Raw genomic sequence first — 25,775 nt, 5'->3', positions numbered from 1 at the left:
ACAAAGATGAGTTGGTACCATTCCTTCTGAAACTATTTCAATCAACAGAAAAAGAGGGAATCCTCCCTAACTCATTTTGTGAGGCCAGCATCATCCTGATACCAAAGCCTGGCAGAGACACAACAAAAAAAGAGAATTTTAGACCAATATCCCTGACGAGCATCGATGCAAAAATCCTCAATAAAATACTGGCAAATTGAATCCAGCAACACATCAAAAAGCTTATCCACCATGATCAAGTGGGTTTCATCCCTGGGATGCAAGGCTGGTTCAACATACGCAAATGAATAAATGTAATCCAGCATATAAACAGAACCAATGACAAAAACCACATGATTATCTCAATAGATGCATAGAAGGCCTTTGACAAAATTCAACAGCCTTCATGCTAAAAACTCTTAATAAATTAGGTATTGATGGAACATATCTCAAAATAATAAGAGCTATTTATGATAAATCCACAGCTAATATCATGCTGAATGGGCAAAAACTGGAAGCATTCCCTTTGAAAACTGGCACAAGACAGGGATGCCCTCTCTCACCACTCCTATTCAACATAGTGTTGGAAATTCTGGCCAGGGCAGTCAGGGAAGAGAAAGAAATAAAGGGTACTCAATTAGGAAAAGTGGAAGTCATATTGTCCCTGTTTGCAGATGACATGATTGTATATTTAGAAAACCCCATCATCTCAGCCCAAAATCTCCTTAAGCTGATAAGCAACTTCAGCAAAGTCTCAGGATATAAAATCAATCTGCAAAAATCACAAGCATTTTTATACACCAATAACAGAAAAACAGAGAGCCAAATCATGAGTGAACTCCCATTCATGATTGCTACAGAGAATAAAATACCTAGGAATCCAATTTATGAGGGATGTGAAGGACCTCTTCAAGGAGAGCTACAAACCACTGCTCAATGAAATAAAAGAGGATACAAACAAATGGAAGAACATTCCATGCTCAAAGATAGGAAGAATCAATATCGTGAAAATGGCCATACTGCCCAAGGTAATTTATAGATTCAATGCCATCCCCACCAAGCTATCAATGACTTTCTCCACAGAATTGGAAAAAACTACTTTAAAGTTCATATGGAACCAAAAAAGAGCCTACATAGCTAAGACAGTCCTAAGCAAAAAGAACAAAGCTGGAGGCATCATGCTACCTGACTTCAAACTATATTACAAGGCTACAGTAACCAAAACAGCATGATACTGGTACCAAAAGAGATATATAGACCAATGGAACAGAACAGAGGCCTTAGAAATAACATCACACATCTACAACCATCTGATCTTTGACAAACCTGACAAAAACAAGAAATGGGGAAAGGATTCCTTATTTAATAAATGGTGCTGGGAAAACTGGCTAGCCATATGTAGCAAGCTGAAACTGGATCCCTTCCTTACACCTTACACAAAAATTAATTCAAGATGGATTAAAGACTCACATGTTAGACCTAAAACCATAAAAACCCTAGAAGAAAACATAGGCAATACCATTCAGGACACAGGCATGGGCAAGGACTTCATGTCTAAAACACCAAAAGCAATGGCAACAAAAGCCAAAATTGACAAATGGGATCTAATTAAACTAAAGAGCTTCTGCACAGCAAAAGAAACTACCATCAGAGTGAACGGACAACCTACAGAATAGGAGAAAATTTTTGCAATCTACACATCTGACAAAGGGCTAATAACCAGAATCTACAAGAACTTAAACAAATTTACAAGAAGAAAACGTACAACCCCATCAAAAAGTGGTCAAAGGATATGAACAGACATTTCTGAAAATAAGACATTTATGCAGCCAACAGACACATGAAAAAATGCTTATCATCACTGGTCATCAGAGAAATGCAAATCAAAACCACAATGAGATACCATCTCATGCCAGTTAGAATGCCCATCATTAAAAAGTCAGGAAACAACAGATGCTGGAGAGGATGTGGAGAAATAAGAATGCTTTTATACTGTTGGTGGGAGTGTAAACTAGTTCAATCATTGTGGAAGACAGTGTGGCGATTGGTCAAGGATCTAGAATTATAAATACCATTGACCCAGCGATCCCATTACTAGGTATATACCCAAAGGATTATAAATCATGCTACTATAAAGACATATGCACACGTATGTTTATTGTGGCACTATTCACAATAGCAAAAACTTGGAACCAGCTCAAAGGTCCATCAATGATAGGCTGGATTAAGAAAATGTGGCACATATACACCATGGAATACTATGTAGCCATAAAAAAGGATGAGTTCATGTCCTTTGCAGGATCATGGATACAGCTGGAAACCATCATTCTGAGCAAACTAGCACAAGGACAGAAAACCAAACACCGCATGTTCTCACTCATAGGTGGGAATTTAACAATGAGAACACTTGGACACAGGATGGGGAACATCACACCCCAGGGCCTGTCATGGGGTGGGGAGCAGGGGGAGGGATAGCATTAGAGAAATACCTAATGTAAATGACGAGATGACGGGTGCAGCAAACCAACATGGCACACATATACCTATGTAATAAACCTGCACGTTGTGCACATGTACCCTAGAACTTAAATTATATATATATATATAAAAGATAATGACCTCTAGTTCCATCCATGTTGCTACAAAAGACATTATTTCATTCTTTTTATGGCTGAGTAGTATTCCATGATATCTATATCTATATCTATACAGATATTAGAAGAGAAGAGATACTATTATCCCTTCATATACAAATTTCTTCCATGTTACCCAAAACACAATTACTGGAAAAACAGGAGTGGCAAGCCTGCCATGTTGTTTACAGTTTTGGTGTGGTCAAGGAAAGAAAAAAAGTTGGCAAAGGAAAATTGCAACAAAGTTTTCCATTCGCTTAATAGAGGGTTAGACATTTTACAAATAAGAGGAGAAAGCTGCATGTTCTTTTCTGATGAATCATGAACACATACTAAGGTTAATGGAATTTGCAACCTGTCTATGAGGACTTTCAAAACTGAATAGACCCAGTAGCAACAAATAGGGAGAAAGGGGCAAAAACTCAAGCAATCAATCCTAGAAAAAAATAAATAACAAATAACATGAGGAAAGAGTCAAAGATGTTTAAGACATCTCAAAGAGAGTAAAATTGTAATTCATGCTTTAAATTGATTTCTCTTAAACATAACTTTTTTTGTAGAGTACATACATTCATTAAGCATACTGATACTTAAAGTACTTTTGGTGAGAGAACAAAAACAAAGTTAGCTATAAAACAAAATTTTCAATAAGATCTCTGCAATATAAACAATGTCAAGAGAGACTTCATGTTGGTATAAAATCTGTGATTATCAATAAACACCACCTCATGTTTGTCTGGGGGGTTGTAATAGTTCTCAGAGAATATGGCTTCCCCAACGATCATGACGAAAGGCACAGAGCCTTCAGTCTTCAGCCAATACTCCTAAGTTGTAAAATGCCATAATTTTAATAACTTTATTTTCCTTGACTTACCTTATCTCCTTCTCTAGTAAGGCAAATCCACACGCCTCCTTCCTGACAGCTCACCTATCCCAGCTGGAAACCTTAAACTGATTGCACTGTAAAAGACTGACTCTACCTCAACAGGAAGTGTGTACAAATTTCTCTCTGAGGTAGAAGTACCTTAATTTTAAGGTCTTTGTGAAGGTGGTGCCTCTGATGCCTTCGTTTAATTTGTCTTATTCCTTATCTTCTCTCTTGCCTTATCTTGAACTCTGTTGCTTCTACTCTCAGCCGCTGAGTACTTACTCGTTTTCTGGTCCAATATTGTTTTTTAGCCTGATATGCAGTCTCCTTTACTCTTGAGTCGTTCGTGGCTTCTAATACATGACTCATTCTTGTCCACCAGTTCTTCCAATATTCTAGGCTAGTCGGATCACATAACTAGACCCTCCCTTTTGCTGCCAATATTCAGTTCTTAGCAATCTTGGTTTCCTACCTTGTCTCTACTCTGCCCTGACGATGTCTATTATTCTTCTGTGACATTACATTACCTGAACTCTTCATGAAATCATGAACTAAGACCATAGCCTCTCCTCCATCTCACCTCTGTCTCTGTCTCTCTTTATGACATTTTTAGTTTATCCTTATGCTATAGTCAACAAATTCTGCTATATCTCTCAAACTCACTGTGATGTGAACAAATAATTGAGGGTGATTTTTAAAAAACTTAAAAAAATACTTTTGCTGCTTATTTCTGGAATAAAACAAATGATGAGAACAATAAAAACCAAATAAGTTAAAAAACACATAGTTAGCTGTTTTTCCTGTAACATTCACCAGGCTGGAGTGCAGTTGTGTGATCTCAGTTCACCGCAACCTCCGCCTCTCAGGCTCAAGTGATCCTCCCACGTCAGCCCCCCAAGTAGCTGGAAACACAGGTGCACACCACCATATCCAGCTATTTTGTGTGTGTGTGTTTTTAGCAGACACTGGGTTTCGCCATGTTGCCCAGGCTCGTCTCAAACTCCTTAGCTCAAGCAATCTTCCTGCCTTAGTGTCCCAAAGTACTGGGATACAGTCATGAGCCACCACGCCTGGCCTATATATAATGTTTTTTACTGCCATATAATGGTTGGGCTACACAAAAACAACAATATTTCCTGACCTAGAACTGATAATTCAGTTACATTTAAATGGTGTTGCTTTCGACAAAAAAATTACAATTTTTAAAAGAAGCAAAAATTTTTATATCGTTACCAACATTAATAACTATAATTGAAAAACTCATAGAGAACCAGCTGTAGGCAAAATATTGGCAGTTATATAAATGTCTCTTACAGATTTCCTGTAGTTTATCTACTTATGTAAGCACCCACATCTATTCAAATGGCTGAGAATTAAAATCAAATAAAAAGTTGGGCAAGTATAAAGCAAATATTTTTTTGATTAGAGACAGTTTTTCTCATAAAAAAGTGGATAATTTATTTTAAAGAACTTCAAAAATTATAATGCTATAAGGAAAATAAAATAGGATGAATTCAATGAATACGGCTAATATCAGATTTTAGTCACTTTTGCAGAAGCTTATACCACACAGTCATTTCTCATGTTTCTTCACGGAACTATGTTATTTCACAGTGCAATGATTTTCAAACTCATAAAAGTGATGTCTCAGGGGATCATCCCACTGAGGCCAACCTAGTCTATCTCATACTTATCCAGTCAAATCATAGACCTGGAGTTCCAACTCTCTAGCCCAAACCTACACGTGTCCATGCTGATTCCGGCATAACTAAACATCACATTCAGGATAATTCTCCACATACATAGCTCATAGAGGCTTAAGTCACAAGGAATGAGAGGAATCAAGAACCTGCAGAAGATGTCTCAGGAGCACACACCTAATCAGTATCAAAAAGCAAATGGAACTTAGCAGTGATCATCACCTTATATCCCCATGAGATGCCAGGGAGGCTACTGTGGCTTAAGTTTGCCGTATTTTACAAGTGCTGGGGCCCCCACATTCTTTTCTCTAACCTTTGGGATTTCTTATACTCCTGAACTCCTGAGTTTCAACTCTGGGAAATATGGAAAATACTATGACTTTTCAGCTGTTTTGGTTTTAAAAGAGTGTCTTCATATTGTCTCCTCCACAGACATCTATGGGGGTCTGATCCAAGCAGGGCTGTGGTCATTGCTCCCTGGACACTGCATTGTGTATGAGATAGAGGGTCTGTTAACCCAGCTGCTGAAGGAAGACTTTATTTCCCAGGGGAAATTCTAGCACATCTGGGACACTGTGGTCCTCACACTTGGTTTGGATCCTTTTCCTGGTGACAGACGTCTGCTTTCTGGCAAGGGTAAGAGTAATAATCTGTGGTTAATGTCTAATGAAAAAATGCTGGCATGTTGAAACAGAAACAAAGCCTCTCTCTTTTTTTAAAAAAACATACAGTTTTGTGCAAATTAAGTTTGAACATAGAACAGATCATGAAGGAATTATCAAAGTATTGCTCTGGGTGGTATTTGGAGTAATAATCTTTAAAAATCAATTTTAAGGTTTACCACTTTTAAACCTTTTATTCTTGCTTAGCTAAATCATCATGAAAGCAGGACTTCATACATCTCCCTGATGACAAAACTAATGTTTAGACTGTTTGAGTTGAATATTCTAATATTTAAAAATTCTATGCATAGAATTGAACATATGATTAAATGCAGGAAGGGGACTGTGAGGTGGCAAGATATAACAGATGATAACAGTGGTATTGCCATCTTTGTTCAGGTCCTTACTCTGCCTGTAAAGCTACAGCAGTCTTCTCTCTGATTATACTATCATTTTTGAACTTTCTATCCAAAGAAATCATTACTAAATCAGTGTATACTAAATAGTTGTTCACTCTTTAGCAATCACAACTACAATGAAGGCATTCAAACCACTGAACAATTGGAATCCATCGAGGGTTAGGGAAATAACATCTTTGTAGCCTCTTGGAACTGTTAGTAAAGAAATCAAATTCTTTGACAGTGAGTCAAGCTCTAGGTCACTACAGATTCAAATGTGAGTATGCATTGGGTTTCTACCTTTAAACACTTTCACATATATTCTTCTTCCTTCCTCATGGAAAGTTTGGTTGACTGATAATATACACCCAGCTCATGAATTAGAATGTCATTTGAAATAGAATTAGAGAGGTGATTTCCATTTGGATAATTTCAGCTGAGAAGGTATAAATTCCAAGCAGAAGGAATAATAATTGTATGCAAAAAGGTATAGTAGGGAGTAGCCAGGGCAGTGCACTGACTTTTCCTGCTTGACCAGAAACTTTGATACACCAAAATAACACAGTTGGGAATACTAGACAGAGCACTAGACAGGGGTCAGTAACAAAGGCACTAAAGCTGTGGGACTTGCTACTTGGTTACCTTAGGCTAAGGCAGATTAGGCACTTTTCTGGTCCTTAATTCCTATCCTGTATATAAGGGAGATGAATTGGAAAATCTTTAAGGTTCTTCTCAGTCACAAATTCTGTGCTTTACTATGCCCCATCATCAACTCAAGGAAAAGAAGTAAGCAGCTTTAGGTTTTCTGATGGCAGGAAAAAGAAAATTATTCCAAGAGGATTATATGACTAGCATTGAGAAGTCCTGTGGAGCATACTGTGTCTTGCTCTTCTTTATTGCCACATGGAAGATAAAACAGGAAGGCAAGGCCTCTTACCACATATCTCACTCCACTTACAACTCCTGGGCAACTATTTTTCTTTAGATAGCTGATGAAAGGTCTAAGAATCAAAGGTACTGCTGGCCAAAGAAGGCAGCCCAAAGACAACAATGTCAGGAACTCAGAGGTTCAGTACAACTCCTGGGGAAGGTTGGTCTTGATATTAAAAGGTGAATCAGAAAGATATATACTGGACAAATTCATGTTTGAGAATGAGCACATATTCTTAGTCAAATGTTTGCTACTATTCATATGTACCAGAAACAGTGTGAGAGGAGCCTAATTAAGGTCTACCTTCTTATTGTTGCATGACAGTGCAGGCCAGGGAAGGCCGTATCTTGTCATTATTTTAACAGAAATAATAGGAATTTTTTGCCACCTATTGTTGGCAATAATTTTAAAAACACAACAACCACAACAATACAAAGGCCTACTCGAGGTCTATTCAGTACTAGCCTGAACTGGGTAAGAAGGTTCTGCAGGATGGAAGTAAAAAAATGTAATGTAATTTTAGTAGGCTGAAAGAGGGTTAGTACTCAATGTGGTAAGAACATGTAGCATGTAGGAAAAGGGGAAGACCTCAAAAAGGTGTCATTTTGGCTGAATTTTATAGAATTGGTTATAATACAATTACATCTATTAAGTAATATGCTATTACAGAAAATGGAATTATATAAATTGCATGTAGACAACTTTAAATCTGGATGCTAATACACCAGAGAAGCACCTTTAGTGGCAGGGGACAGAACCTAAATAGTGGATTCAGGTTTGCTTGTAGTTTCATATATTTAGAGAAAGGAAATAGAATTATAAAAAAACTTTAGAGCCTATGTAATCCTGCACTTAATTTTCAGTTAATAATACTGATACTTAACATTGATATTGGAATACCTACTTATTGGGAACTATTCTAGACAACGTCCCTTTATTCAGGCTAATATCAAATCAAAGTGCAGGTCTAGAAGCCACTGACCAAATCTTTGACCTGGGAAACTCGAGGGCCTCTGCTTTGTGAAAAATGGAATAAAAACTCAACCGGTTTCAGAGGGTTGTTGGGAGGAAATGGAAGAAGAGTCATATTTTATTTTTCATGCTGTAATACAACTTTGATTCTTTGGAATGAACACAACTAAAACCGAATGATATTTTCACCTTTGCTTGAGCATCAGGGTTACTGACACCATTAACTAAAATGTAAGCGCAGCCTCTAGTATAAAAGACCAAGGGTTCTATTCTAGCCACTGTAAGTACAAGATGTCCACTTAACCAATTACAGCCTTTTTGAGCAACTGCTGCTTAGATTCTCATTCGTCAAAGTAAAATATATCAAAAAATGAGCAGCATTAGTTAGGGTAAGCATTAGTAAAAACAAGAACCACTTAAGTAAAATACTGCCTTAATGCAGGCTAAAGAAATGTTAGTGTTTTTAAAAACAGCAACATATTTTCTTTATCCAGTCTATCATTGATGGGCATTTGGGTTGGTTCCAAGTCTTTGCTATGTAGATAGTGCTGCAATAAACATACGTGTGCATGTGTCTTTATAGTAAAATGATTTATAATCCTTTGGGTATATACCCAGTAATAGGATTGCTGGGTCAAATGGTATTTCTGGTTCTAGATCCTTGTGGAATCGCCACACTGTCTTCCACAATATACACCATGGAATACTATGCAGCCATAAAAAATTGAGTTTATGTGCTTTTCAGGGACATGGGTGAAGCTGGAAGCCATCATTCTCAGCAAACTAACACAGGAACAGAAAACAAAACACCACGTTCTCACTCATAAATGGGAGTTGAACAATGAGAACACATGGACACAGGGAGGGAAACATCACACACCAGGGCCTGTTGGGGGTTGGGGAGTCAGAGGCCTGAGAGCATTAGGACAAATACCTAATGCATGCAGGGCTTAAAACCTAGATGATGGGTTGATAGGCGCAGCAAACCACCATGGGACATGTATACCTATGTAATAAACCTGCACGTTCAGTTCATGTATCCCAGAACTTAGAGTAATTTTTTTTTAAAAAAGAGCAACACAATATGCACTTGTTTATTTCTTTGTTTTTGTTTTAACAATGCTTTTTAAAGGTAGTTTAAAAATAACAGTAGCCTGCTATTTTTAATGTTAACATTAACAGAATATTAAAGCTTAAAGGAGATTTAAAGATCATTTAGTTCAGATCCCATATTTTAGAGATGGACACTTATCCTTCAGGAGAGCAAGTGGCTTGATAAAGGTGACACAGATGGCTGATGGAATGAATACATGAGACTACTTTTAAACACTTAGCAATGCTGAGGTGTTTTAAGATTTGATATGAAGCTTTGTTTTGCAGGAATACACAATGCAATTTCCCAAGGTCAGCTTGAGATTCTGTTTCTATAAATTTCGTAAATAAATATGGAACCCATAATGTTGTAGAGTATGGATTACGGCCTTCCCTCTTCATAAATTTCATGATTTTTAATCACTTATTTTATATAGATGTGTATATATAAGCTTATATATATGTATATATATATCAGTGTTACATCTATATAATGTTGATTACACACAGGCAAATTACTTAGGTACAAAGGCAGCATTTTTCACTCATTAAACATTTGTGAGAAAATATTTGAGATAAAGGAGAAAAAATCAAGTATTTAGAGAGGAATGTGTACTGAACAAGAAAGTGTCTCTGGCAGATAAATATTTTACCCATGGAACCAATAGCATGTCTAATTCGTGAAGCAAATATTGATCAGGCTCTGACCATGCATGCAGCTCTGTGCTTAGCACATAGTAAGTTTTCAACAGATGAAATGCAAGATCACACAGCAATGGGGAAGAGGGACTAGAATGACTCTTCAGTCCCCCACCACTGAGTATAAATTCTCCATCCCACCAATTGGCAAGTGTTCAAGACTTTGGAACTTAGGGAGGTAAAGAGAGAAGCAATAGGAACAGGAGGCAGAGAAGGGGTAAAAGGAACTAGAGGAAAAGGCAAATAAGCCAGAGTGTGTTTATGCTCACTTCAGAAAGTCAGAGTCACAGAAAAGCATTTTTTAAAATGCACTAATATTCTGCCTTCCCTTTATTTAAAACATGGAACATTCATGTGTCCTCAGGCAGAGAAATCATTTAAAATATGTTGGAACAAAAATGATTAAATTAGCCTTATTCTTCAATTATATAATTTACAAGAGAATATCATTCAAAAGAAAATTTCTAAACTTGGCTGATATGAAGAATTGGTTTCAGTTGTAGAGATTATAACTAATAAGTGAAATGGAAATGTTCCTAAATTTTTTTCAGCCAAGATATCATGGTTTTTGGAACATGCGTTTTCCAAGAGTTTTTAGAAAGCTTAATGATATCTCTGACTGCAAAGTTTTAGCATTTAGCATTCTCATTCAGCCAAAGGCTGTACAAAACTTTATGTGGCTAAATAACTCTATAGAAAGGATACACCTAAGACACTTAACGGCTGAGTAAATTCAGATGTGCTCATATAGCAAAAGCCTACTCCAAAAAATAAACTCAGGTGGGACTAGGGCAACATTTTCAAAATGATTGTCATATTTGTGGTAAGAGAGAAATATTGAATTGCATTCTCCCTGAACAAAGCAATCAATAAATTTAAAACCTCCATAGTTGTTTCTATCCATGTAGCTAAAAAATACTTCGGTTCTGAGATTCAGAGACTGTGAAACGAGTGGAGGGACAATCTTGACTTGAGATGGGAAAAGAATACTAACTCAGCCCCCATTCCAGGTATCCTTTAAGGAATCCTTCTCATTTTAATCACGTTACTTAAATACTAATATCTAATCATGTGACTCATAAAAGTCACAATTCGATGTCATGTTTTCCCTGTACTGGGTAGTTCTGAGTCTTGGTTCTGTTATTATATATCATAGTTACTGATCTTCTCGGCAACCTGTTGTGAGTGGAACAGAGAATATACTTGAAGAATATTTGACTAGACCCTCCTTTCTTGTTGTTACATAAAAATGGTTTCTCCTTAAGTCACAAATCTATTCTGCATGTTAAATATTTACAAAGTACTTTAAAATTCTTCCTGAATGCTAACACAAAGATAGAAATCTATGTTCATTTGAATAAGCAGAAATGTTTGCCCTCCCAAATTAAGGGCCTCTAATTCAAATCAATTTGATGACTTGAGAGAAAAAAAAAAAAAAAGCTGGGGACCTACTAAGTACAAGGCCCTGTGCCAGACATGGGGACAAAAGTAAACTTTCCAGGACTAGACAATCTGTCAGAAATTACTACATTTCACATTATTTAATTCACACCATTTCCTTCTGGGCTTAAAAGGTAAATTATGAGATGCAAAATACTCACCTTTTTAGCATTAAGTTTTTACAGTGCTCCTTAACATCCAACATTGAACTAGTTACATAAAGATGCAGTGTTTTCTATATATTAACATATTATTTCACATTTTGTTCATTAGGCTTTTGAAAGTATTTTAGTATGAAGTTTCCATTTATTGTATCCAAAAATAAAAATAGCATCAAAGTCTTTTTGCAACTCCCCAAACACAGTTAGTGAATAATGATCATATGCTAAAAAATGTAAAATGCAATTTGTGCTGTGCCCCATTTACTACAAAATCACTATGAACAATGCATTTTGTACAGTATATTGCTCCAGGGAAACTGGATCAGCATCAGGAATGAATAAAGAACACTGCATTTGAAATCAGCTAATTCTGCTTCAGCGCTTTTAAAAACTATTTGTTATGATATGACTTCCTGTCAAGCACATAATGTGATATTTTCCTCAATAAAACTAAACAGTTGCCATAATTTCAGCTTCCCTCATTTTCCACTTTTTAAACACTAAATATTTAAACAATGCAGACCTGGAAGTCTCTAGCCAGTCATCTGATCCATGCATCTCCTTGCCTAAGGTATAGTAACTATCCATACGGGGGCCTGTTATGTCACATTGACATACTTAGTGGCAGCTGTCAAGGTCCTTACCTGCCCACAAGCCAGGCCCATTCCTCTTTCTCCCATGCCATGTGGACATGATAAATTTAACTCCAGGGCATCTGCTCCAGAATCCTTTAAACAAGAAAGGAAAATGAAAGAAAAGGCAAAGCTTCATTTATATACCAACAGGCTTTCACCATTGATAACAAAAGTCACATTTGTCAAGTGTTAACTATTCTGTTTTTTGCATCACAGCTATCTTGTGAGGTATAGTCTAACTCTCTCAAATTAAGGTCTATATAACAACCACCACCACAACAACAATCACACACCAAATATTTACTGAGTGCTCATAAGGGGTCACTCACTGCTCTATATGTTTTATATTTGTTACCTCTAATTCTCATAATCTTCATATTATTATGCTACCAATTTTACAGGCACGTGAACTGAAGCATAGGGAGGTTAAATGACAAGCTTAGTTATTAGGTGACACAGTAGAGATTGTAACTCAGATCTGTTTGACATCACATTTATTCTTTCCTAAATAGCTTCTATTTTTATGGACACAAATCTTACTAATTATGGATAACTGACGCTGGAAGTAGGCATACAAACAAAAATGTAGTAGGCTAGCTAGAATGAATAAGCAAAATGTAAAATGTTTTTAACCGAAAATCAACATTATCATACTTAAAAACAGTTTATCTAAGAAACAGGAAGTATTGATAGTTTTGTCTTAATTACTTAATAGGAATCCTTCTTATTTAAATCATTAATTCCTTGGTATACAAATAGATCTTGTATAAATGAACAACATAATTCATTCTAAGTATTCTTGGAATACCTTGAGAATCTTAGAATTCGTGGGAAGTCTTCTGTAAAGAACTTGAAGAATAAACAAAACACTTTTAAAAGTTATTATAGGCCGGGCACAGTGGCTCACGCCTGTAATCCCAGCACTTTGGGAGGCTGAGGCAGGCGGATCATGAGGTCAGGAGATTGAGACCATCCTGGCTAACACAGTGAAATTCCATCTCTGCTAAAAATACAAAAATTAGCCGGGCATGGTGGTGGGCGCCTGTAGTCCCAGCTACTCGGGAGGCTGAGGCAGGAGAATCGCTTGAACCTGGGAGGCGGAGGTGGCAGTGAGCTGAGACCAAGCCACTGCACTCCAGCCTGGGTGACACAGCGAGACTCCATTTCCAAAAAAAAAAAAAAAAAGTTATTATAGTAATTTTAGAGATGGAGGAATAAACTAGGTGATTCAAATTTTATATTCTTTTACCTAACTTCTATAATTTTTCCAGTGCCGTGGTTTATTTTTCGGTAAGGCCAACTAGAAGCTTGAATTGGTTACAAGAGTATTTTAACAGGTTTATCACATGCAAAGGCTTAAAAAACAGTTCACTACTTTCTAAGTACACCAGACCTTTCTTTAGGGCAACAGTTGTTTCTTCTTTCTCTTTCCTTCTTAATTGTTTAAGATTTTAGCCTATTTTTTCCTGATTTATGAATTTTAAGTAGGACCTCAACAAACTTAAGAACTCCAGCTAGTCATTAATCGGTTGACAGTCTTGCCTATCTTTATTCATTAGTGAGTCTGCTTTTTCTTCTGCACATTTGTTAAAGTCCATTTGATCACTGAGCCTGTTTTTAACATGGTTTCATTATGGTTTTGCTTTCCTAATCCGATTTTAAAAGTCTTCATGTTATTTGAGAATTGCTGAAAACCATGCTGCTCTTTCCTTGATGGTTTGGTGGTGAGCATGGATGAGCACAGCCTGCTGAACCCTGAGTTCTAATCTTACACCTGTAGCTAAGGAATTGGGGATGATTTGGACAAGTCAGTCAACCTTCTTTGTCTCCAGCTGCTCAAGTGTCAACTGTGGATAATATGACCTGTCTCAAAATCATGCCATGTGGTAATTACCAGCTTAGTGAAAAGATTGTATAGTACAAGTATACACTTATAACATGTTTCTTATTATTTCCTGGTTACTTCAAATATTTCCTTTAGACTTCTCTATTTAACTGAAATGCAGCAATTAACAGCAAATCAATTCAACATCATTTTGGATTAAATAAAGCTTTGCATCATAATTGTATACATATTTACATTATGCATATTTCATTTCAAACTTACACCTAGCTACCATATTACATAATAATAGCTAACATTAATTGAGCATTTACAATATGCCAGATACTTTACTATGTCCTTTGTATGTTTTATCTTACTTTATCCTCACAGCAACTCTAAGAGGTAGGATATATCATTATTTCTACTTTACAATTGATAAAACTGAGACATAAAGAGTTCAAGTGATTTATCCAACATCCCACAGCTTATAGCTGATAGTAGGGTCTTGAACCCAAGCATTTTGAGTCCAGGACCTGCATTTATACCCACTATTATAATTTACTACAAATCACTTATTTTATGGCTGGAGTTGTCATAGTGTGTTACGAAAAACATAACAGCTCGATATCCTTACAGCTTCCAAGCTTGAAGTAAAAATTAAAATATTTTAAAATCACCTGTCCAATATAAAATTTTTTCAGTGACTAATTATTATAATTTCCCCAACATTATACACATATACAAATGCCCACTCACCAAACACACCTGGAAAGGCCTTTGAAATGTGCATCCAAGCCTCAAAAACAGACAATGCTGTTCAAGGTGACACCATGAGTACAGGAACATTCATGTGGCCTCTGCTTGAAAATTCCTGTCTCAGGATGCACACCACCTTAAAAGGCAGTTAATTCCATTTCCAAGCAACTCTAACCATTCAAAAAGCCTTAATTGCTGAATTAGCATGAAATGTTAAATTAACTGAAATTGGGCATGCATTCTGATTCTTGTTAGTCACAAGCTTTTTAGTTTAGTCACTTACCCAGAGTTTATTCTACCTCACCTAAATGGTTATAAAATGATGTATCCTAGTGATGGCAGTGACATAGGAAATACACTGTTACTCATTTCCTACATTATCTATTTATCATCCATCTACACACAGTAGAAAGAGAGAGTTTGTGTGTGTGTGTGTGTGTGTGTGTGTGTGTGTGTATATATATATAGGTGTATATACACGTATATATATATATATGGTGTGGACTCTGAGCCAAACTATGGGTTTGAATCCCACTTTTACTCCATCCTAGCTGTGTGAACTTGAACACATTATTTCACTACTTTTGGCCTTAGTTTCCCCAAAAAAAGAAAAAAAAAGGAAAACATCAAGTCAGTGATAAGTTAGAACTCCAAAAAAAAACTTAAAAATTAAAAATAAAAATATATTTAAAAAGTGGAACTAAGTCACAGAGTTGTTGTTATAAGGTGTAAATAAATTTGATATTTGCACAGAAGAGTTCTAGGGAGATATATTTTTAAATGTTTCCAAGGCTAATACAGGAAATGAGAGGTGCCAAAAAAGAAAGTTGATTTTTTACAGTTTTAAGTAAACTGAAAAGAAAAATAAGAGTTTTAACATACATAAAAGTTTAAAGAGGAGTGATAAAAAATAAATCTGATAAAAGTAAATGACTTCTGGAATGTAGTAAATACTATAAAGGTGTATACTATCTATCTAAATACTTTATCTATCTACCTATCAATCATATATCTATCTAAATACTTATCTATCCATCCAACTAGACCTCTGACTTGTCCTTCCTCTGCCTTGATATGAAAATGATTTAAGATAACTCACCTAGTCCTACATTGTCTGTACCTCAGGAGGGAAAGGAAAACTATCCTGAGAAATTCTTGGAATACGGCAGTGGTATAATTTTTAAAATTCTCTGATCCACTTTATAAAAACATCCAGAGAAACTAAGGTGGCAAAACCACAAACTCTTGTGCAACATATACAACAAAATCAGGCACAAAGCATTTCTCCTCTCTTCTTCTTTCCTTACCTCTTCCTTTCTTTCCCTTACCTTCCTGATCAATACAGCTCTAAAGTCATTGGTCAGGCAGGGCAAGACAGGTGAGCACGAGCATTTGAGGAGGAGCCATGAGGGCCCAGCGTGGGCTGTCACAGCCTAAGCGGAGCAGAGCCAGAAGGATGTCTACATGGCCAGTGGCATGGTGCGGTATATCACAGTCCAAGTGGGAAGGGAAGATGTCCATGGGTGATAGGGGCTGGCAAAGGACGTCAGAGCTCAAGCAGGGTGAGAACAGTGTACCGTACTGCGGCATGAAAGGCACAATTATTGGATTCTCTCTTAACTTCTTCTGTTAAATGAATACATGGGGTCAGATGTTGACTTTCCAAGTAGCAATGCTATCCTCTAGTCTCAACTATCCAAAACTGGAGTTAAAGTTCTCTGGGATCTTAAACCCCTCTGAGATAGACCTGGGACAGGTAAAACACTCTTGGCTTGGGCCCCACTGGACATAAAGTCAGTTACTATCTCTCATCTCCAGCTGCATGTCTATCTCCTGTGATTCCATTCTGTCCTGTTACTGTCCCTTTTCAGAGACTTAACATCCAACTGGTCCTACATATCTCTGTAATGTGCCTCTGTTTGATTTTTACCTCAAACTATTTGAGATTTCTAACTCTCACAGCTATTTAATTCATGACATATTGCTGTCCAGATTCAGGTAAAAAAACTGATAGGAAACTGGCTTGTTAGTGTTTTAGTGTTTTATTTTGGCCCCGCTAGGAATAGTGTGGTCACTTGGTTTTAATGCCTGCGCCTTTCTGCTGGACCTTCCTTGTGTCTTCCTACCAAAGGTGGTCAGAACCTTGGCAATCTCTCATCAGGTACCTGACTTAAAATCATCATCACTGGATTTTAAACACTTCAAGTTCATGGGTGCCAAATAAAATACCATTCTTCCCATTTATTCTGTAATGGCTTCCTTTTTGTTTGTCACATGGCAATACTCAAACTGTATACTTCTTTTTTACTTCATTCAACAAATATCTGCTGGTAGAGAAAGCCTTGTGCTTGGAATTGAAGATTAAGCAGTGAACCATGCAAGGGTCTCGACCCCCACGGAACTTGCTTTCTAACAAGCAAGACAGAGGAACTATGAGTAATGGCCAATGACACAACTGTTAATCACCACTTCATTATATGCTACAGAGGAAAAACACAGACAGAGGTAGATCCAGATTTTGGGGAGCCTAATGCTTAAATAATTTGGAAAACCCTCTTTAAGGAAAAAACAATAATCAAACATTGTAAACACAGAGTTACGTATAGGGACTTGGAAGTGGCCCATGCAAGTAAATGCCCTGAAGCTTAAGCTTCATTAACTATCTGGTCAACTGGCCTCTGAAGACAGGGTCTTAGAGAATAGGACAGGGAGGTTTAAACTACGTAGCCAGAGGCTCAGGATTGAGGAAGAGAGAACACTGCAGGCCAAGGGAACAGCAAACGCTCTGAGTTGGGAAAGTGTTGGAGGAGGAAAAGATGGCAGCGGGATCTGGAATGAAGAAAACAGACCCACAGTGACACTGGGGAGAGGCAGGCAGGGGAGGGGCCAAGTAGCACTTAATGGTCAAGTTAAGGGTTCTGAAATTAGGAAAGATGGAAAGAATTTGGATTGGTTGAGAGCAAGAAGATTAGTGGAGCTATTGTAGTTAAACTTGGTAATGATGCATTTTGGACCACAGCCAATTATATGCTTCCTCAAATTTGATGGCCCTACTTGTCACCCAGGAATTTTGCCACTAGTTAAAGGGGAGCCCCAGTCCCTGTTGCTGTCTTCACATTTCCTATAGTAACTATCCGCTCTCACAGACTCCCTCCAGATGAGAGTGGGTTGTGTCACAACCTCCACTGAGCCTGTCAAAGTGAGAGCTCCAGGAGCACCAGTGCCCAGGCCCCATCAGCAAGCTTTGGCCTTCCCCTACAATTCTGGGTTTAGAAGAAGCATCACACCCCATGTTAGGAAATCTAGCTTCCCTAGCAGCTGCCCTGAAGGGGCAGGACATGCAACTCAAAAGTTCAGAGGAAAGTAGAGCCCTATGGAGTGAAATGGGATCAGTGAGAGACAGGAGACTGAAGGAGCCAGTAGACTCATTCCTTCCACTTCCTTTCCTAGAAAGTGATGAGAAAATGGGTGATTCTATCATCTTGTGAAATGATGTGCTGTTCCCTGTCCCATATGACTGAGCAATTGGCTCCATTTCCTTGTGAAGTTGTGGCCAGCTCTGGAATGCACCATATTGCACTTGTTTTCCCTTCTTCCCATCTCATTTTTCTTTTCTCCTCAGTCTTACTGCTCTGAGATTGTATACTTCAATAAAGCTTTTTCACATTAACTTTTACTTGGGCTCTATTTTCAAGGCTGATTACAAATTAAGAAAGAAATTGATTCAAGATCGACTACACTGGATTAAAGATCCATTTACAAGTGAATACTGTGAACCTTCAGTAATGGTTCAGTTTGGCATATATCTGATTGCTCCCTATTATTCATCTTTGTTTTGGCTAGCCAGGGACTTTATACATAGTAGGTGTTTCATAAATCTTCTTTTGCACAGAATTGGAGTAGACTACCAAGGTTCCAGAAAAGCAAGACAGCCTGTGATCAGGTACCTGGATCAAGAAAACTAACTAGATTCTAACAATGCTACTGATTTGACACAAGTAGTAGAAACTTCTTTATGGTGCTCAAAAACATGACAAATTCAAATCAGGTTGAAGAATATAGAAGACAACATGAAACGCATGTGCATTCTAAGGTTCTACTGCTCCTTATGTGTCATTTCTGTTTCAGATAAAGTAGTAAAAAGCTGATTACAGGTTTCCTCAGCTCTCTATTGTGTAATTCAAGAATTAATCTGCCATAAAGAAGGTTTTATAAATTTAAGGTTTAGGATACATCATCACATCACATCATTAGCTAAACTTAAAACAGTTGGCATGCTAGAGTGCTGGTGTGGTGTCTCTGATTTCTTACACCCCTATATCACCACCCCAAAAGAAATGTACATGTTAGGTAGTACAGTAATTTTGACCTGAATATGTTTTTGTTGGTTTGTTTTAATGTGGGTTTTTCCATTGTAAGGAAATCTGTTTTAACCTGCTTTGAAGCATATTCATAAAACCAAAACCAAATACTGATTCTACAAAACGTTATTGGGTGCCTACCATATGAGCTGTGATGAAATCATGCTGCTTAATGCTACCCTCCTAGAAGCTGTGAAGGCCTGGGGGATACTTCCTTCATATGATATCTCCTGGGCTAGTCCAGATTTAAGATTATAGTGAAGATTTTTATTTTTTAATTGACATTATCATACCCTCTTGTTATGTAGACTGCTCTCCTATGGAGAGATTTTGCAGACTGTTTTATTGAACAAAAGGCATAACTTTTCCTCCCTTCTTTCTTTTTTATCTTTCTTCCTTTCTTTTTATTTATGTTTTTGCTATAGAGTAATTAGAAGGTGATATTAAATAAAACTGAAATTAAAGAAAAATATGAAATGTGAAAAATATCTAGGTTAGCTAGTTTGTTTATAATTAAAGGCTTTTGACTTATAAAAAGTAATCTTGTCTATTTAAAAATTAATGTCTAATATTGAAAAAATAATTTTGAAAAGTATTTTGTTCTTACAGAAAGGCAGAGAAGCAAGCGGTATGATAAAGCCATTCATCATAGTCAGCTTAAAATTGGCAAAGCTCATGCCAAGCACGGGCTCTGTGGAAGATTTCATGGTCAATTAGGTAAATACATGTATCAAATGAACCCAGCATGGAAGATCACGAGGCCAATTACTGATCATGTTTAATTTCACCCCTCTAAGTCCCAGTAGTAATTTTTCCCTTCTCAATTTTAAAATATCCAAATAAAATGCATAATAAACATTTCTGAACACTATAGACAGCTTTGCAATATTTTATAATGTAGCATCAATTAGTTCATTGGTATAGTTAGATTTAGTCTTCTACATTACTCAGAGGTTTTCAAGGAACCCCAGCTAAGACTCTCCAGACTATTTTCCACGACAGCATGATGGACATAAGTGTATAATTTTAAGTATGTATTTTTCTATTTGAAATAAAAATTTAAGGCACATGGTTACTTGTTTGCATTTGTGCAGGATTCAATTTATATTATGGAAAACCTGCTGACTAGTGTTTCATTCAGGAGCATTCTGTCCCACTCTTTTATGCATGTCTGTATTCAAACTAGAATAGTATTAAATGAACCTTTTATACTTTAAATATTCAAGAGTTTTATATTCAAAATTTCTTCTCTTACTGTCAAACTAGTTTGCCTAAAGGCAAGGTAAGATCAAGTTAGACTCTCAAAGGTAGAATTAAATTTTATCATGGCATCCATCATAATACACAGTTTGCTTAACATGCAAATAAAGAGTGTATGGATTCAGAGAATAAAGGATTTTTAGGTAGTGTGTGAAATCCAAGGGACTGCTTTTATAGAATAAATTCCTTTTAAATTTACATTTCCATCATTTTAATGAAAACACAGGGTAAACAAATTATAATAGAAATGTTTTAAGTTACATTTTCAATTCAATTTTACTTCTACTGTATTATTTCTCATGGCAGCTCTTTATTTAAAACTAATAAAAATAGCAGAGAAGAAATAAAATAAATATATACTAAAGTAACCATTACCTCAGACTTCTTGGCAAGTTCCGTCCAGTCATTTTTATTGTAACTGCACATAATGCTAGCAATCACAATCTTTAAAAAGAAAAACAAAAGAATATAAGTTCAAGTAGTTATGCAGTTGTACACAAAGATATATTAATATTTACATAAATTTATAATGGTAAACTATATTATAAAATTAGTTTTCAAACTGTTAAAAAATAAATCATTAGAAAACAGCAGGGTAAGATAGCAAAACACTGGATGACATTTGGGGCTTTGGAATTACATTATGAGATTTTCTCATTTACTATCTGTGAACACTTGGGTAAGTTACTTAACTTTTCTGATCCTCTGCATTCTCTTTTTCAAAATAGAGATGATTTTACTGACTTTGCCATCCTCTGACAGTAGCAATGTAAATACATGCATGTATGTGAAGGGATTGTCTAATTATACAATGCCATTAAAATGTTGTTTGTAATTACTGGTATAGTGAAAAGGTTTTAAGTGATGGAAAAGAAAAAAAATTAGTGTCTCTTTCAAACATAACTCACTATAGTATACATAATAATATCTTAAATATTCATAGTGCATTATAGTTTTAAATTTTATTATATATTGATTATTTAACTACATTATTACAGAAATCGAATAATGGAGACTGTATAGAGTAGTAATTACCAATGCCTCCTCTGAAACTAGGATGTCCAGGTTAGAACCCTGACTCTGTCACTTACGTGTGGCCCTGAGCAAAGCATTTAGTTTCCTGATTGGTAAAATATGAATAATAGTGCCACTTATTAAGAAAAGTAATAACAGAAATTGGCCAGGCGTGGTGGCTCACACTTGTAATCCCAATATTTTGGGAGGCAGAGACGGGTGGATCACTTGAGGTCAGGAGTTCGAGACCAACCTGGCCAACATTGTAAAACCCCATCTCTACTAAAATCACAAAAATTAGCCAGGTGTGGTGGCATGTGCCTGTAATTCCAGCTACTTGGGAGGCAGAGACAGGAGAATTGCTCGAACTAGGAGGTGGAGGTTGCAGTGAGCCAAGATCACACCACTGCACTCCAGCCTGGGCAACAGAGTGAGACTCTGTCTCAAAAAAAAAGAAAAGTAATAACAGAAATTGCTAAGACTTACATAGCTCTTACAGTGTGCTTGGCACTGTTTCAATGGTTTTTACTTTATTAACTTATTTAATCATTCCCAATGTTATTCTCCCCACTTTACAGATGAAGACGCCAAGGCAATGAGACCTGACAGTCATATAGCTGATAAGGAACAGTGCCAGGACCCAGAGCCAGGCAACTGGGTCTGCCTGAGAGTCTGTGGTTTTAACCACTAGGTTTTGCTAGCCCAAAGCAAATACTTGATACATGTAAGTAATTATTTCCTATCATTATCATTTAAAGACTATGAGATTGAGGCTGGGTGCAGTGGCTCACACCTGTAATCCCAGCACTTTGGGAGGCTGAAGCAGGAAGATCACTTGAGCCCAGAAATTCATGACCAGCCTGGGAAACATAGCAATACCTTGCCTCCACAAAAAAATAGAAAAATTAGCTGGGTGTGGTGCCCTGCCCCTGTAGTCCTAGCCACTCAGGAAGCTGAGATGGGAGGATCACTTGAATCCAGGTGCTCAAGGTTACAGGAAGGTATGATTTCGTTACTGCACTCTGGCCTGGGCAACAGAGCAAGATGCTATCTCCACAAAATAAAAAAATAAAGACTAAGAGATTGAGACACAAAGAGTTTGTGCCAAGCTTAAAGTTGCAGAATCTAGTGGTAAGAGTCCTCTAAAAGCCACTGTGCTCTCACTACATACAGCTTTTTTATTTACTTTGAGAAAAAAAACAAAGATATGCTGTAAAAGTCAGATAAACGTTTTCATCAGGAGGATAGAAAGTTCTCCTTAAGCTGATAAGCAATTTCAGCAAAGTCTCAGGATGCAAAATCAATGTACAAAAATCACAAGCATTCTTATACACCAATAATAGACAAACGGAGAGCCAAATCATGGGTGAACTCCCATTCACAATTGCTTCAAAGAGCATAAAACAACCTAGGAATCCAACTTACAAGGGATGTGAAGGACCTCTTCAAGGAGAACTACAAACCACTGCTCAATGAAATAAAAGAGGATACAAAGAAATGGAAGAACATTCCATTCTCATGGATAGGAAGAATCAATATCGTGAAAATGGCCATACTGCCCAAGGTAATTTATAGATTCAATACCATCCCCATCAAGCTACCAATGACTTTCTTCACAGAATTGGAAAAAAACTACTTTAAAGTTCATATGGAACCAAAAAGGAGCCCACATAGCCAAGTCAATCCTAAGCCAAAAGAACAAAGCTGGAGGCATCACGCTACCTGACTTCAAACTATACTACAAGGCTACAGTAACCAAAACAGCATGGTACTGGTACCAAAACAGAGATATAGACCAATGGAACAGAACAGAGCCCTCAGAAATAGTGCCACATATCTACAACTATCTGATCTTTGACAAACCTGACAAAAACAAGAAATGGGGAAAAGATTCCCTATTTAATAAATGGTGCTGGGAAAACTGGCTAGCCATATGTAGAAAGCTGAAACTGGATCCCTTCCTTACACCTTATACAAAAATTAATTCAAGATGGATTAAAGACTTAAACGTTAGACCTAAAACCATAAAAACCCTAGAAGAAAACCTAGGCATTACCATTCAGGACATAGGCATGGGCAAGGACTTCATGTCTAAAACACCAAAAGCAATGGCAACAAAAGCCAAAAGAGACGAATGGGATCTAATTAAACTAAAGAGCTTCTGCACAGCAAAAGAAACTACCATCAGAGTGAACAGGCAACCTACAAAATGGGAGAAAATTTTCGCAACCTACTCATCTGACAAAGGGCTAATATCCAGCATCTACAATGAACTCAAACAAATTTACAAGAAAAAAAAACCCCATCAAAAAGTGGACAAAGGACATGAACAGACACTTCTCAAAAGAAGACATTTATGCAGCCAAAAAACACATGAAAAAATGCTCACCATCACTGGCCATCAGAGAAATGCAAATCAAAAGCACAATGAGATACCATCTCACACCAGTTAGAATGGCAGTCATTAAAAAGTCAGGAAACAGCAGGTGCTAGAGAGGATGTGGAGAAATAGGAACACTTTTACACTGTTGGTGGGACTGTAAACTAGTTCAACCATTGTGGAAGTCAGTGTGGCGATTCCTCAGGGATATAGAACTAGAAATACCATTTGACCCAGCCATCCCATTACTGGGTATATACCCAAAGGATTATAAATCATGCTGCTATAAAGACACATGCACACGTATGTTTATTGTGGCACTATTCACAATAGCAAAGACTTGGAACCAACCCAAATGTCCAACAATGATAGACTGGATTAAGAAAATGTGGCACATGTACACCATGGAATACTACGCAGCCATAAAAAATGATGAGTTCATGTCCTTTGTAGGGACATGGTTAAAATTGGAAATCATCATTCTCAGTAAACTATCGCAAGGACAAAAAACCAAACACCGCATGTTCTCACTCATAGATGGGAATTGAACAATGAGAACACATGGACACAGGAAGGGGAACATCACACTCTGGGGACTGTTGTGAAGTGGGGGGAGGCGGGAGGGATAGCATTAGGAGATATACCTAATGCTAAATGACGAGTTAATGGGTGCAGCACACCAGCATAGCACATGTATACATATGTAACTAATCTGCACATTGTGCCCATGTACCCTAAAACTTAAAGTATAATAATAATAAAATAAAATAAAAAAAGAAAGTTGTGACCATATTGGAGAGAGTTCTAAAAACCAGGGAAACAATATGTCTTTAAAGTTTTTTTTTTCTTTTTCTTTCCAGATAGACTATAAACACCATGAAAGCTGGAGCTGCTCTGCATTAGTCATCATTTATCTACAGTAACTAGCATGGTATTTGGCATGTATCAAAGACTGAAAGAATAAATGAATGAGGTCACCAGAGGTTTTGGAGCAAGGGGTTGCATTATCAGCTTACCCTTTTAAGAAGATTAAGTAGAAATGGATACCATAAGTTAGAGAAGGGAAAAATAAACAATTGAAAACTGCTGGTGGATTATATGAGTAAGAGTGAAGAGTGATTAGGGCTGATGAAGGTATCTATCTTGGTGATGAAAAAATAATCAGATATTAAAATACATAGGAGTAGTCAACTAGAGAAGCAATTAAAAAGAAGGAAGCAAAAGATCTGAGAGTCTGAATCAAAACCACTGAGAAATTCGCAGAACATTAGTCACAAAAAGGTTGAACAACATTCCGAAATACGGAAGCCAGGAGAAACAGCAATTTTGAATAGATTCCTTAGAGAGAGGAACAAAGAGAAGAAAGTAAAAGTAGATGATGGATAGAGAAGGAAAATTAAGCATGCCAAATTATTGTTCATTGAGTTTAGGATTCAATTTTTTTTCATCTAGTGAAACTACAGCTTTTCAGAATGGGGGAGAAAAATGTAAGAATGCTTGTTCCATGGCCTTTTCTCCAGGGGCTAAAAAAGTGAAAAGTCATACTCCAAGCTTCATTTGCAAGCACAAAAGGGGCACCATGTAATTACACAGCTTCAGTTAGAGATGCTTTCCGCCCTTTCCAAGTGATCTAAGAGCTCAGGGATGCTATGCCCTATTCTCCAGTTAGAAAAAAGATCAGGAAGAACTATCAAAGAGGGCACCAGATCTTCAGGACTAGACCTAATACCTCTTGGTGTAGGCATTCCTTGCAAAAAAAAAAAAAAAAAAAAAAAAAAAAAAAAAAAAAAGAGAGAGAGAGAGAGATTAAGGGCCTTATTTGAAAGGAAAAAATCAACTGGGATGATGCCTGGGGGCAGGTGACAGCATTCTATTGTCTTCAGTGGCCTCAAGGCAGAGGTCAAGTAAAAAACAAACAGTCTGTTAATCTAAGGATTTAGGGAATGGGCAGAACCCTGAGGCTTATTGCTAGAACTTCAAGGGCAGAGACAGATACGAAGATACAGACT

At 37.0% G+C, this 25,775-nt stretch overlaps 1 protein-coding gene across 4 annotated transcripts in view; it reads right to left on the bottom strand.

The window, feature by feature from the left end:
- The window catches only part of DPYD (dihydropyrimidine dehydrogenase), an 844,474-nt gene that overhangs the window by 278,370 nt on the left and 540,329 nt on the right, over positions 1-25,775 (bottom strand). For all 4 annotated transcript variants that reach the window (XM_054437947.2, XM_063652706.1, XM_063652704.1 and 1 more), the window contains 2 exons: positions 20,748-20,816; positions 12,180-12,263 (listed from right to left, as the gene is read on the bottom strand). In XM_054437947.2, the coding sequence (XP_054293922.1) occupies positions 12,180-12,263; positions 20,748-20,816 (153 nt within the window). The remainder of the gene's footprint in view (positions 1-12,179; positions 12,264-20,747; positions 20,817-25,775) is intronic.

The sequence above is a fragment of the Pongo pygmaeus genome, chromosome 1, assembly GCF_028885625.2.
Source record: "Pongo pygmaeus isolate AG05252 chromosome 1, NHGRI_mPonPyg2-v2.0_pri, whole genome shotgun sequence".
NCBI classification, from domain to species: Eukaryota; Metazoa; Chordata; class Mammalia; order Primates; family Hominidae; genus Pongo; species Pongo pygmaeus.
This window is presented reverse-complemented; position numbering and strand designations above follow the sequence as displayed.